The sequence below is a fragment of the Gopherus evgoodei genome, chromosome 9, assembly GCF_007399415.2.
Source record: "Gopherus evgoodei ecotype Sinaloan lineage chromosome 9, rGopEvg1_v1.p, whole genome shotgun sequence".
NCBI classification, from domain to species: Eukaryota; Metazoa; Chordata; order Testudines; family Testudinidae; genus Gopherus; species Gopherus evgoodei.
In genome coordinates this window covers 34,158,105-34,172,946 of record NC_044330.1, presented here as the reverse complement: position 1 = coordinate 34,172,946, position 14,842 = coordinate 34,158,105, and the positions used below count along the sequence as shown (strand labels likewise).

The window sequence follows — 14,842 nt, the reverse complement described above, 5'->3', positions numbered from 1 at the left end:
ATCAGGAGAGTTGACAACTGTGACTTTGATGTTGTCTCCTTAAGGAACTGCCAGCAATTCTTGACTCCTTTAACCCTCAGGCTTTGTCTAAGCCTAAAATTCAGGTCAACCTAGCTACATTGATCAGGGCTGTGAAAAAATGTGTACGCTGTGCAATGTAATTAGGTTGACCTAGCCCATTGACTAAGCTGTGTCTTCTGTGCAGAAGAATTCTTCTGTTGACCTAATTAACAACTCTCAGAGAGATGAATTTACTACAACTACGGAAAAAACCCTTCCATCACTGTGTAGACACTTACTGCTGCAGCTGTGTTGCTATAGTCCCTGTAACATAGGTGCACCCTTAGATTTTATTCCCATCGGACCTAACCTCTGTTTTTTCATGTCCATACTCATTTATGAGATGACATCTGGAAAGATGATATTTTAGATTGAACTAGGAAACAAAAAAGGTACAAACTTCTTTGCACAGTGACAGACTTAATAGGATGCAAAACAAGTTTAAAGAAGTGTGTTGAATTCTTCTACAGTATTGGGGACATTCAGTCCACAAAGTGTTTTTAGTAGGGCAGTTAACTCACACAATTAATTGCACTGTTAAACAGAATACCAATTAAAATTTATTAAATATTTTGAATTTTTCTCTACATTTTCAAATATATCAACTTGAATTACACAGAATACAAAGTGTACAGTGCTCACTTTATCATACAAGTATTTGCACTGTAAAAATGATAAAAGTATTTTTCAATGCACCTCATACAACTAATGTAGTGCAACGTCTATCATGAAAGTGCAACTCACAAAGGTAGATTTATTTTGGTTACATAACTGCACTCAAACAAAACAATGTAAAACTTGGGAGCTTACAAGTTCACTGAGTCCTTGTTCTTGTTCAGCCAATCACTAAGAGAAACTAGGAGATAATGTTGCCTGCTTCTTATTTACAATGTCACCTGAAAATGAGAAGAGGCATTCACATGGCACTGTTGTAGCTGGTGTCACAAGATATTTACATGCCAGATGCACTAAAGATTCATATGCCCCGTCATGCTTTGGCCACCATTCCATGCTGATGACACTTGTTAAAAAAATAAATGTGTTAATTAAATTTTGACTGAACTCCTTCAAGGAGAAAAGTATGTTTCCTGCTCTGTTTTACCCACATTCTGCTATGTATCATATTATAGCAGTCTCGGATGATGACCCAGAACATGTTGTTCATTTTACGAACACTTCCAATGTAAATCTGACAAAAATGCAAAGAAGGTACCAACGTAAGATTTCTAAAGGTAACTATGGCACTCCACCCAAGGTCTGGGAATCTGAAGTGCCTTCTAAAAATCAGAGAGGGATGAGATATGGAACATGCTTTCAGAGGTGTTAAAAAAGCAGCACGCCGATGCAGAAACTACAGAACCCAAATTGTGCTGGTGGCAACATCTGACTCAGATGATGAAAACGAACATGCGTCGGTCCACACTGCTTTGGATCGTTATCGAGCAGAACCCGTCATCAGCATGGACGCATGTCTTCTCAAATGGTGGTTGACGCATGAAGGGACATATGAATCTTTGGCACATCTGGCACGTAAATATTTTGTGACACAGTCTACAATACTGCCATGCAAATGCTTATTCTTGCTTTCAGGTGACATCGTAAACAAGAAGGAGGCAGCATTATCTTCAACCAACAGCTCACACAAAACAAGTTTGGTTACATTTGCAGAACAAGGAGGACTGACTGGACTTTTAGGCTCTAAAGTTATGTTTTATTTTTGAATGCAGGTTTTTTTGTACACAAATCTACATTTGTAAGTTCAACTTTCATGATAAAGAGATTGCACTACAGTACTTATATTAGGTGAACTGAAAATACTATTTTTTTACAGTGAAAACAGGGAAGGAGGCTCCCCCATCTTCCCCCCCTGCCTCCTACCCCGGGCAATCAACTGGCTTGTGGCACTGGAGGGAGGGGGAGCCTGCACACCGAGTCCTTGCTCCTCCCTCCAAAACACTGCAGGCCAGCTGATTGCCCCAGGCATGAGGGAGGACTTGGAGAGCAGGCTTCGCTTTCCTCCCCTGCCCAGGGCCACCAAGAGCGGGTTTGGGCCCCGGTGAAAAAAATTCAGGCCTCCCAGCAAGGGCGGACCGGCTAAACAGGGCCGAAGCGGGGGCCCCAGGCCCCCTTCCAGACCGCCAAGCCCTGGTCATTTGTACTGGCTTCCCCTCACCCTTGTCAGTCCTGCCCCTGCCTCCTGAACTTGGAGTGGGGGAGGGAGGGAGAGAAAAAAGGCGGGTCAAGGATGGGGGCTTGGGGAAGGGGGAGAGTGGACAGGCTGAGGGTTGCGCCCTCCCCCTGGTGCTTGCAGAGTAGGGGAAGCTGCCGCTGCTGCGCAATGTGCTTCTCCTAGGCTACAGCACCTTCAGCCTCCTTGCCTGCCTCATCTCCAGTGCCAGTGGGCTGTGCCTGTGTAGGGTAAGGCAGGAGACCCTCCCAACTTTAGTACTGTATTGTATGTACAGTATGTTTGTGAACACACAGCACGTGTACACTATACCCCCCACCTGCCACGAGATTCACTGTTGCTTTATGGCCTAACAGCCCTGCTCAGGAATAGGGCTCTACACCAAGTGCTTGCAAGGCCACCAGCTGCCCGCAAAGCTGCTGTGGGTGGCGCATAGCAGAGGCCCTGCCTTGCTGTCTTGCTACAGAATAATGTTCCATCTGCTCACCTCCCTCCAGTTGAGGGTGGGAAGAACACAGGGGGATGGCAGCCCGCCCAAAGCAAGTTACAGGAATAGCTTTCCAGCGCCTGCTTCACCGTAACAAAGGGGGAAAGCGGCGCAGAGATGAACAGAACCTGGCCCTGCTCCCATGAAAGTCTGAAATGCACAGATTTGCCATTCACTTAATGCATCTCTCTGCCCCTGCATGCACACAGCAGAGAGGGGCACAGCCCTGCAGCAAACGTTATTTTCCTCCTCTTACTACATTGACTGCAATGCTGCCCGGTGCTGAGTGCATGGTTACTAGGGGAGATACAGTGGGGCCATTTTTCCAGGGCACCCTGGAAGAGAGGCCTTTGGTCCTCCAACAGGGCTCCTGTGAAAGTAAGAACCTGCAAGAAAGTAAGAATCTCCATAACTAGTCCTAGCCTAAACCCACAGGGGTTCCAGTAGGGGAGCAGATTACCATGCAGAATGACATGGGTTTTCCAAATTCTTTCCCTTGCAATAGTTGATTGATGCTGCATGACCCCGGCCACTCCAGGCTGAAGGGAGTGAAGAGTAGCACATGCATGCGCGTCCGGAGGAGGATCACGAGTCAAAAGCGTCCAGCAAGTGATAGTGGAGTGCCTAGCAGTACCACTAGCAGCAAACATATAAAAAAAAAAAAACCATTAGCTTGGGTTACTAAATTAGACATTTTAAAGCATTTTGATGCAGGTGAGCATGCAGTAGACATTGGCATCGCTCTAGGTCTTACTCTAACCACTATGAGAACAATTCAGTACAATGCCAAAAAGATCAGGGCTAGTGCTCTGCGTGCAACACTGCTTAAATGCTACTACAATAAAATCGATCAAGAAGTAGTTTGCTGGAAAACATGGAGAATCTTCTCTCACTGGACAGAAGACCAAAACCAATGGAACATAGCTTGTACCACTAGCAAAATTAGAAGTAAGGCAAAAAGTTTGTATGACAATTTGAAGAGAGACCAAGGTGAAGGATCACAGACAGAGACTTTCACAGCAAGTCGGGGATGGTTTGATTGTGTTTGGTGCAAGTGGTGCTTCCACCCGCATAACATCAAGATGGACAGTGAGGTGCCTAGTGCTGATATTGCAGCAGCTAAAAAATTCCCTATCTCAAGAAAATAATTCATGAAGGTGGCTATTCCCCTAAACATATCTTCAATGTTGATGAAACAGACCTGTACTGAAGAGGATGCCTGAGTGGACTTACATTTCCCGAGAGGAGAAGACAGAGCCCGGATTTAAAGCAGCTAAAGACGGTCTAACCATGTCTCTGGCAGCATTACCACCTAAAAGCAAGAAGATGAAACCATTGACAGTGTACGAATCTGAAACACCACACACTGTCAAGCGGTTTTCAAAGGAACAACTTCCAGTCATTTGGAGATCCAATAAGAAGGCATGGATAACTAGAGCTATTTTTTCCAGAATGGCTGACTCTGTATGCTGTCCCTGCATGGAAGGAATACTGTGCCAAGGAAAATCTTGATTTCAAGATTTTATTGCTTATTGATAATGCGTCGGCTCATCCAATCAACCTGGACAACCTGTGCGAAAATGTCAAAGTTGTCTTTCTGCCACTTAATACCACATCACTCATCCAACCCATGGACCAAGGAGCCATCGCTGCATTGAAGGCACATTATTTATGCCATACTTTCGACCAACTCAGAGGTACCAATGGGGAAGGCAAACCTATGATCCAGCAATTTTGGCATGACTACAACATCCTGAAGTGCATCAACAACACTAGTGAGTCCTGGGCTGAAGTTACTCAGGCGTGCATGACTGGTCTGTGGGGGAAGCTGTGGCCTGAATGTGTCAATGACTTAAAGTATTTAAAGATGTTGTCCCCACGATGAAGAAAGATATCCTCGGCTTGGCCAAGAAAGCAGGTTTTGATGAAGTAGAAGCCAACGTTACATAATTTCTGCAATCACAGAGAGAAGAGCTAACCAATGAAGATCTGATGCAACTAGAGGTGACAAGAGCAATGGAAGAAGAGGGCCAAGAAGTAGAAGAACCACCAACCCATCGGAATTTGACTGCCAAAAAGTCTTTCTGAAGCTTTCCAAATGATCAAAGCTGACTTGCAAATCCTGAGTGATGATGATCCTGACAGGGAATGCAGCTCCAAAGTGATTAGGGGAGTTGGTCATCTAATGACTTGCTATAAAGAAATTTATCAAGGGGGAGGGGGCAGGGCAAAAAAAAAAAAAAAAGGGAAAGCAAAACAATCTCTAAACGTGTTTTTTCAAGCTCAGCAAGAGAAACAGCCAGACAATCCACTCTCTTCCACTCTCTGACTCTATCACCTCCACCAAGTTTCAGAATGATTGTAGTATTAAATTGCTTGTTTAAAATATATATAATGCCTTTTTTCTGGCAAAAATAATTTCCCTGGAACCCCCCACATCTACATTAATTCTTATGGGAAAACTGGATTCACTTAACATCGTTTCACTTAAAGTCACATTTTTCAGGAACATAACTACAACATTAAGCAAGGAATTACTGTATTTCAGAGATGTAAGAATACAGGACCAGGTACCATACCAGGATGTATTAACCAGCACTGAAGGGGGAAAAAAAAAATCAAAACAGTTTTGGTCTTTAAAAAACAGTAATTTCTAAATGAATTTTAAACTAACTGCTCTTTGATCCCTTGTGCATAAGGCTACAATTTAGTCACCAGTATTCTTCTGTTAAAAAGGCCATGGACAGGTCATGGGCAAGAAACACAACAATCAGAGCCTGTAACTCATCCATGACTTATACCATAAATACCCAATTGAATCCGAGGGGGGGAGGGGGAAAAGAGGAGGAAGAGAGAGGAGCAGGAACCCAGGGGGGACAAGAGGCTGCTCTGGCCGCCCCTGGAGCCACTGCTCGGGTGGTCCCCAGGGCCAACTGCCCGGTTCCACCAGAGCAGTGGCTGGCTATGGGGCTGCCCAAGCATGTGGCTGTAGAGCCGATCCTGCAATGACCGGTGTTGCTGTCCCCAGGGCTAGCTGCTTGGGCGGCTCTGGGGTCAGCCACACAGGCCGCTGCAGAAGTCATGGAATTTGTGACTAACACAGAGCCTTACTTGTGTATAATCTTCAATGATATGAACACTGCTATGGAAGAGTTATCTGTGCTCCCTCTACTGGCTATGAAGCAGCAGAAAAATGCTTCTTAACTTACATAAAGAAAATACACTAACATACAGTTCAAACAACATTATGCATCAGATTGCTACAGTTCAAACTGAATTCAAGCAAAAGGTATCTATTGTCCAAGTTAATTGCAAAAAACAGAGTTAGTGATCAGGGTGAAACCCTATTCAGTCCTAGATTAACACAACAGAGAGTCAAGAGACCAACAAGTTTTGGAAGGAAAGAGTGATTTCTACAACTGCAATTCTGGGATAACAATTTATCTACTTCCCTGGCTTCACATAAAAAAAAAAGGTACATTTTATGCTAACTCAGTTGCTTAATACTTGAAAGAATTCAGCTATCCTTAAAAAAAAAAAATGCACCATGTTAATAACTCTACCTCCTTTCAAAACAGAAAAGTGATTGCCCAAATCTTTAAGAGTGTTTTACATGCAAAAACTAATAAAAATAAAAATTACTTGAGTGACCTTAAAGTGGCTACAAGGTCACAAACCATTTGGTTTATCAGCTTTGATTAATGAATCGTACACATTTAACAAACATTTTCTGTATCATAGTGAGTTACTTTTATAATAGGAGATGCAGTCTGTGCAACTCACCTAAAGTCTTAGAATTTTTTAAAATTGTGTAGTCATTTTACTAAATTATACCAATAAAAATCAGCTTTACAATGGCTAACTGAATCCAAATTTTGCACCAATTTAGCTATCATTTCTAACACAATATAATTAAAGTGATCAAAAAAAAATGTTTGACTCTAAAAACTTTAGGCAAGTCTAACAGATAAATTGTAGTAATACTCAGTGTTCCTCCCCACACACAGAATAAAGCACACAGAATACAATATTTATACAAATTATTTAGAGTAACAAGCAAAGATTCAGTTTTGAAGTCCCTTAATACATGATTTAATAGTTATTCCAAGGGTGTTTACCAGTAAACTAGAAAAGGTACAAGCTGTAAAGGTCTCAAGCAAGTTTAGCTTGCCAAGGCCTCTCTCAGGGCTTTAGAACTCTTTTTACTCATGAAAAGTGGAAATCTTTCCCTTGTGATCAGGAGTGACTAAAATCATTTTTAAAGCAGAATTTAGACCAAGATTTTTTCAAAGCCTCAAGTTAACATCCTAGTTCCTTCCATATTTAGATAAAGTGACTTAAGATCTCAACTTTAGGTTCCTATTTTTGAAAATAGCAGCTTTAAGATATTTTAAAATAAGTTTCTGTCCATATGACTGCAGAGCGCCTTCCTAATGTGCATCGACAAACTTTGAGAAAAGTTACAGCATCAGTTTTAGGGATACTCTTCATAACCCTGGAAACAGTGTTAGAGTGACCAGATGAGAGAGAGAAAAATATCGGGACACATTAGGGAGGAGGGGTGTCTGCCAGCAGAGAGAGAGAGAAAAAAAAGCATGAGTGCTGCCGGCGGAGCAGCAAAAAAGAAAGAAAGAAAAAAGGGAAGTGCTGCCGGTGGAACAAAATCTCGGGACAAATTGCGTCCCAGCCACAGATCAGTCGGGACACGGGACAAACACCTAAATATCAGGACTGTCCTGATTTTATCAGGACATCTGGTCACCCTGGTGTTAATTTCATATTGCTGCTGGGGAAAGTTATTAGGCAAGACTACATCTTTGTTCGCCCACCTCCCAAAAACACACCCAACTAGGTTGAGGAACAGCATCCTGGCAGAAATCCTAATACCTTCTCAGTGGTGGCAGATGACAGAACAAAGAGCAATGGTCTCAAGCAGGGCCAGCTTTAGGCACCACGGGGCCCAATTTGAAGGAGCTGCAACTGAAGTCCCACTGCTGTCTTCGGCGGCAGCGCAATTGCTGCTGCAGAGGAAGGTCCCTATGCCGAAAGGCCGCTGAAGACAGCGGCAGCGATTCAGCTGCCGACGACGACAGTGCCCAGACTTCAGCAGCAGCTCAATCGGCTGCTGGTGCCTTCGGCGGAGGGACCTTCCTCCGTGGCAGCAATTGAGCTGCCACCAAAGACAGCGGTGGGACTTTGGTGGCAGCTTCTTCGGGACATTGTGGACCCTCTTAGGGGCACGGGGCCCGATTCCAGGGAATCCGTTGAATCGCCCTGAAGCCAGCTCTGGTCTCAAGTCACAGTGGGAGAAGTCTAGGTTGGATATTAGGAAAAACAATTTCTCTAGGAGGGTAGTGAAGCACTGGAATGGGCTGCCTAGGCGAGGTGGTGGAATCGCCATTTTTAGAGGTTTTTAAGGCCCAGCTTGACAAGTCCCTTGCTAGGATGATTTAGCTAGGGTTGGTCCTCCTCTGAGCAGGGGGGTTGGACTAGATGACCTCCTGAGGTCTCTTCCAACTCTAATCTATGATTCCTACCAACTCAAGTAGTTGGGTCTCTAAATTTCTTCCTAGGTTCCTATCCTGAACCTGTAGAGGGGTCTCCCCCTGGTTTTTCTTTTTGAAAGTCCATCTCTGGCCTGCCAGTTTACTCCTTTGACTAATATGGAAAATATCAGGCCAAGCAATGTCCATATATTTAACTTCATTGTACTGAAATCCAACTTACTGTTAAAAGAGTAAAATGAAAAACTTTCATACCATTTTAGAAAAACTAAACATTTTATAATAATTTAATATGCACATTTCCCCTAATGCCCTATGACAACTCCAGAACAGAGGTTAACATTTCTTCAGCACAGTGATATTTCAACTGAAATTTTGCTACACATCTAGAATATTCTAAGGTAAATATGCATTTTAGAAATTTTACAATTGTGAAGTGAGTTTCTGTTCAGTCACACACTTGACTGATCTCTTCCCTTTTTCTTCTTTTAAATCCTGAAGTAGAAACACAGGCTACACAAAGTTATATGTCATATTAAAGGGTACTACCTGACTGAGTGGAAAGTCCAATACCCAACTTGCACTTCTTGAAAAAAAAGGTTAACTAATTGATGTGAATATTTATTTTGCTCATTTGACCCTGATCTGAAAAGTTTAGGATGAGATTTTTTAGAAGCACACAATGATAGCTTAGCCCTGCTTCCACTCAAATGAGTTAGGTCAACAATGCATAAGTTAGCCCCTCTTTATAGTGTCATGCCTTTAAAAAGTAAATAAATAAAATTAAATCCCAAACCAGTTTACGAGAAAAGTCTTCTGTAGATGAGCACAAGGCCATTTGGCTAGCAAGTCCAGGGACATGCTTACACTATGGACAGAAGTAAACAGACGTGCACTAAAAGTAGCCATGTAGCCAGGGTACTATGGACAGTGGGACTGGGCTAACCACTGCAGAAAAAAACCCAGGTGGTCAAGGCAGGTTTGAACTCAGGTGGCTACCCCAAGCTGCTGCCCATGCTACCCCAACTACATTGCTATTTTTAGTGTAATCGTTTTGTTCAAGCTAGCACGTCTACCCACAGTGGGAGGCACGCTCCCAGATGCAGAGCAGACATACCCCAAGAAGTACTAGGCTGGTCTTCCTCTCTCATTACTCCAACCATGCCATTACACTTCCCAAAACTCTTTACAAAGCTTCCCTTCTTCCAGTGCCAGGTTCCTATACTCTTCATAACTCTGACCTCATTGCCTATTGTTCATTATCTCCTCTATCCTTTAAATGCTCCTTTATCTACTGTTGTATGCCGTGCAGTTGTAGCCCCATGGGTCCCAGGATATTAGAGAGAGAGGATGGGTGAGGAAATATCTTTTATTGGAATCAGATTACCTTGTCCCCTTCTAGCTATCAAGGTATCATCTTCTACCTCAGCCTATGTTCTGAGCCTCCTCAAAGTCCCCTCTTCTCATTTAAGGTCCACTGTTTACAAAGTCCTCCTAAAATTTACCAATAGTACTTCCACATCTTCCTATACCTAATGCCCCCCACCGTAGGCGAGCTGGACTGCTAAACTTCAAGTAAGATCTTGGGCAAGCCGGGAAGGGAGGCCAAAGCTTTTGCAAAAAAAAGTTGTGTATATTTACAGCTCTATGTAAATAGAAATTCATTTGCTGGAATAGTCTCTTAAAACATGAATTAGCCCTGTTTTTATGGACGTTACAGAATGTAAAAGGAGATCAGCAACACAATCTGGCAAATAAAACAGCTGACATTAGGTAGGTGAGATTGTGATATCCTGTGACATGAGGCAAGCAGAGCTTTCAAAGGAATTAATTTGTTGTTCATGTTGAGAAAGTCATTTACTTGGCACTGATTCCTGTAGTATACAGAGAGTTGTCACTGAAGTCTGTGTTTCACAGGGCTGGAATTATGATCAGTGAATAACTGCGCAGAAAGATGTATTTAATCAGTTCTTGCTCAGTCACTGCTTCAGTCTTAAAGATAAAAACTAAGATTGAGCTATGGGTTTCTTCTTTTAAGGCAAGACGACGACTATGGCTATCTGCATGTTAGTCAGCGAGTTTTCAGAATAAGGAACTATACAGGCTGCACTAGAAAAGGAGTTAAGGAGCATTTGAAAAACTAGTTAAAGCTTTATGTGACAGCAATTCCTGATTCTCATCTTCAGCATAGGCTGTTTGCCAATCTACCTTGTTCTCTCAAACCTTTAGGTATATGAAAAAGGCAAATGCAAAACTAAGGTACAATTCTATAATTGTGCTGTACTTGCTCATTTTAATGGAGAGAGAATACTCTCAGATATCTGATACTATTTGGACCACTGATGGTGTTACTGGATGGTAGTGCTACATATATTTTAATAAACCCCTATATTTGCAGTCCAGAAAGATGACCAGCCTTCTCAGCCTCTCCAACCCTAGGAGAATCATGACTTGAAATTCACCACTACAAGTAGCTGTAGTAGACACGAGCGTTTTTACTTTAGTTTAACCCTGCTCTGAGCAGAGTTGCACAAAGACAAGATATGCACAAGTCAGGTCTCCACTATAGTTTCCACCAAGGAAGTTACAAGTCCTAGTTTTCTTGGTATAGACTAAACCCAGCTGTGGCAGACTACTGTAGATGGAGCAACACTGAATGACAGTGACACCCTAAGCTTCACTAAAATCTGATTACTCAAACTTTGAGACATGCACTGCAAGGTTTTAAGTTTGGTGTTTTTTTTTTGGCTAAGAGCATATCAACAAAGTGATTATCTGTGTGATGTATTATAATTTAGGCAAGGGTTGGTCTAGAACACCAAATTGGAAAGCTACATGCAGATCAGCACTATAGCGTTGAAGGCTCCATTTTAGTGCAGCCAGTCCTCCTTGATGAGGGCAGGCTTCATCCCCTTTGATCTTAACAAGAGAGATGACAAGAAGGTGCTGAAGTAAACAAGACCAAGGGTTAAGAAACATGGCTCCAGCCTTTCAGGCCTATGGTAATAGTTTAGATCAGGAGTTCTCAACCTTCTTCTTTCTGAGTCCCCGCCCCAACCCACCCCTCCAAACATGTTATAAAAACTCCAGGGCCCAACAGGGGGCCTCAGTCCCACTGGGAAAGGGGTGTGGTCCCTCTGGCATAGGCATAGTTTGACTGGGGGGGGGGAGGGGGAAGAAGGGCTGTGTGACCCAGCCTGTGTGGGTTGAGGGGGCACAACCAAAAAGTATAACTCAAAGGGGGTGTGGAGGGGCACCCTCAGCTCAAAAAGGTTGAAACCCACTCAGAAGGATAGCTAGGGGCTGTGTGCTACAAGAGGTTCTGCCCCCAATATGGTTTCTGCTTCCTGAGGGTTCTGCAAGCCAGGTCACTCCAACTGGATGGCTCTTACTGGCTGTGCCAGCAGTCAAAGAGGGCTGGGAGTGGAGGAGCAACTGCAGCCCCAGGCACCACCAGCAGGAAGCGGGGCAGACCCCATGAAACTGGCTCACAGCCCCTCAGGGGGCCACAAACCCCTGGTTTAGATGCCTTCTCCTGTGTTGGGGGTTAATGGAATTTGCAGATGTTCAGTACCTCAGCATTTGGCCCTTAACTGTAACAGTCATTTTTCATCTAAAATAAAGTTTCATAGAGGAGCATTTATTAGAGGTCTATACCGTATACAATGAGCCAGATAAACTGAATTTTAAATCATCAAGAACAGACAAGAACTTAACCATAAGCCGATGCATTTACTAGAGAGCTCAAAATTCATAAGCTTAGGTCTAGCAGAACTATTTTGCAGATTGCTTCAGAACCAAAACAAAACAAAAAAAAAAAGTCTAAGTAAAGTTTTAGCCAGGCTGAGTTTCAAAAAAAGACACTTCGCCCTTCCAAAATAAAAGTAAATATTTATCAGCTTACTTGCTAGTTTAGCCTGTAATCCTGAAGGTCCAGGTTTTGATGTCTCTGACTTTGAAGAGCCTGGTAGAGACAGTTTTGTTTTAGGCAGGCTAACTTTTGGGCTGAAGCGAGCGGCCCAGTCAAACTTTGAAGAGCCACCTGTTTTACTTGGTTCTTTATCTCTGCTACTCCTTCTGGGACTGGGACTAGATGCAGAACGGGAACGCCTCGCCTTGCTCTGGTCTTTTCCTTGTTTTACTCTGGCACCCTGAGGAACAGTGGAAGAAGCAGAGGCAACAGCAGAAGAGGAGGAGGATGTAGAAGCTGAAGAAGAAGAATCAGTGATGCTGCTACACCCAGCTTTGGCTGAGGTCACTGATTTTGAAGCCAGTTTGCTGGGTTTTGCAGACCTCTCTTCAACACCAGTTGATTCAACTGCTGTACCACTCTTTATACAAGATGAACTCTCTGTCCTTTTCCTTTTCTGATTTCGGGAGCTACCGGTAGCTCCACCCTTTCTGGTATGAGCCTTGCTCGTTGATGGCAATTGTGCAGATTTCGACTGCTGTTCTTGATCTAAGTGTCTTTTCTTAGATTTTGTATGTGGCTTGTTTGTTTCCGAGAAAGTTTCAGTATATTGAAGTGCTTTGGGTTTTTTAGCAGAGCTAGGGGAATTGGTCCTGTTATAATCTGGGCTAGCACTGCGTTTCACTCCTCGAGAACTGTCTTTCTTAGGCACCTGCCCCGTTTTTTGCCTTTCTGAAGTACTGACTTTGTCTGGGTCTTCTTGTGGTATTATAACTGCAGATGAACTACAGGCTCTGCAGAAGTAAGCAGAAACAGAGTTAATACAATACTAAGTTACAAGAAACTTTACATTACTACAATAATTGAGACCTGACTTATACTAATTGTTGTCATTCAAGAAAACGTAGATATATCTTAATTACAGTCCATTACGAGGTTTACGTTAAATAAGAAAAACATGCTTAGATGAAAAAGGTTGCATTCCAGATTTCAGATGATGTAACTTTACTAGCATGACCAAACTAAAATAAAAAAGCTGCAAAATAAGAGCATGGAACTCTGCCATCTATGGATTTTTAGGGAAGTTATGAGATGATTTTAAACATCATTTGGAGTATAGTAACTCTTGTTTCACAGATGAAAACCAAAATACTTCCAGTCACTATGAAACTAGTATACCATATACCTATTTCAGAACTAAGTTCCACAAGAAACCAAGGAGTATTCAGTAATGCATAACCAGTCGACTGGATTTCAGATAAGGAAAGATTCCTCATATACAAGTGAGATTTTTTTTTTAAAATAAAGTGATTGCAATTTACCTCTCTTCTTTCATTACAGTCACATGAAATATTTCAAAATGATTTTGTTCTCTTCAACAGGATGAAATCTCATCTATTTTAATTTAAGGGGCAGGAAGATAGAAATGGTAAGCAAATGAGACATCACCAAAGTTCTGATCACTAAAGCAGTCTACTATTAGATCATTTTATGTTTGGTTTAATATAGTACACAGTTCAGAACTGTTTGGGAAATTTGCATCTTACCCAAGATGTAGGAAACTTTCTATTTTCAGTATATAATCCAGAGCTAGTTATGCAGAATTTATTTTCTCCCCCATCACTGATGAAATGGTGTTTCAATTTGTGACTTTTAAGTACAATGTGATGCATGAACATTTCAGACACTGACATACATCGGTTGACATTAAGCCTATATTAGTAAAAACTAGATGTCAGACAATTTAGGATAATTTAATATGGTTAGAGTATTATATACATTATTGAAGTGCACATTACACTTGTTAACAGGAATATGAAGCAGTTACCTTTTAGAAAAGTGTCCCCTGGACTGCTCAGTAGTAGTATTAGACTGCACTTTGGGTGCCTTTGAAATAGATTTTTTACTCTCAGGAGGGCTATGTGCCTTATGTTTTGCCTGCCCTAAATGTGACCTGTCAGCAGAAAGTCAAAACAGAAAGCTATCAGGAGTCTGAGATGTAGATACAAGCCTGTAGATGGAAGGTGGTTTTTTTGTACTTCATACAAAAATATATTAGTGTAAGTACAACTTCACATACTTCACATCAACCCTTCATTACACAAGATAATACTAAAATGTATTCTTCTAAAGTATTATGTAATGTTCTGTAAAATGAAATGCACTTAGTAGTGATTTCTAACCAAATTATTTTGGGGCCTCTTGAATAAGTAAGACATTGCAAAAAAGTTTCAAATCTAAAGAATTGTTAAGTGTGACATTATCTACTGTTATTCTGCTATGCAAGCCCAACCAATTCCCAATTATCAACTCAAAGCATGAAAAACAAGACATGACCAGATTTAAAAAAACAAATCCCACACCACACACATTTTCAAAATTAGGGCAGTTTTTTTAAAAAACAGGGAAAAATATTAACATCAACCTTGAATGCTTCCATGCATCTGAGCTTATCCAATAAAAAGCTGTTTATAAGTTTGCCCCTTTGCTGTTCAATTTCACAAATCCGCTAGTATAGGTTCTCCCATGGGCATAGGTAATCCACCTCCTCCAAGAGTTGGTAGCTAGGTTGATGGAAGAATTCTTTAGCTTTTATAAAGTTATCCATAGACTGTACCATGGGGTTATACTGTTAGATATTTCATCCGCTGCATTTCACTTGTTAACGTTCATGTGCTTCCACTGTTGCTACT

At 42.0% G+C, this 14,842-nt stretch overlaps 1 protein-coding gene across 7 annotated transcripts in view; it reads right to left on the bottom strand.

Moving 5' to 3' along the window:
- TRIP12 (thyroid hormone receptor interactor 12) overlaps positions 1–14,842 on the bottom strand; it is a 177,497-nt gene that overhangs the window by 99,739 nt on the left and 62,916 nt on the right. For 4 of the 7 annotated variants that reach the window (XM_030575536.1, XM_030575537.1, XM_030575535.1 and 1 more), the window contains 2 exons: positions 13,978–14,103; positions 12,144–12,943 (listed from right to left, as the gene is read on the bottom strand). The exons of 1 other annotated variant lie outside the window; for it this stretch is intronic. In XM_030575536.1, the coding sequence (XP_030431396.1) occupies positions 12,144–12,943; positions 13,978–14,103 (926 nt within the window). The remainder of the gene's footprint in view (positions 1–12,143; positions 12,944–13,977; positions 14,104–14,842) is intronic. 2 more of the 7 variants (XM_030575539.1, XM_030575540.1) reach the window with 1 other exon arrangement.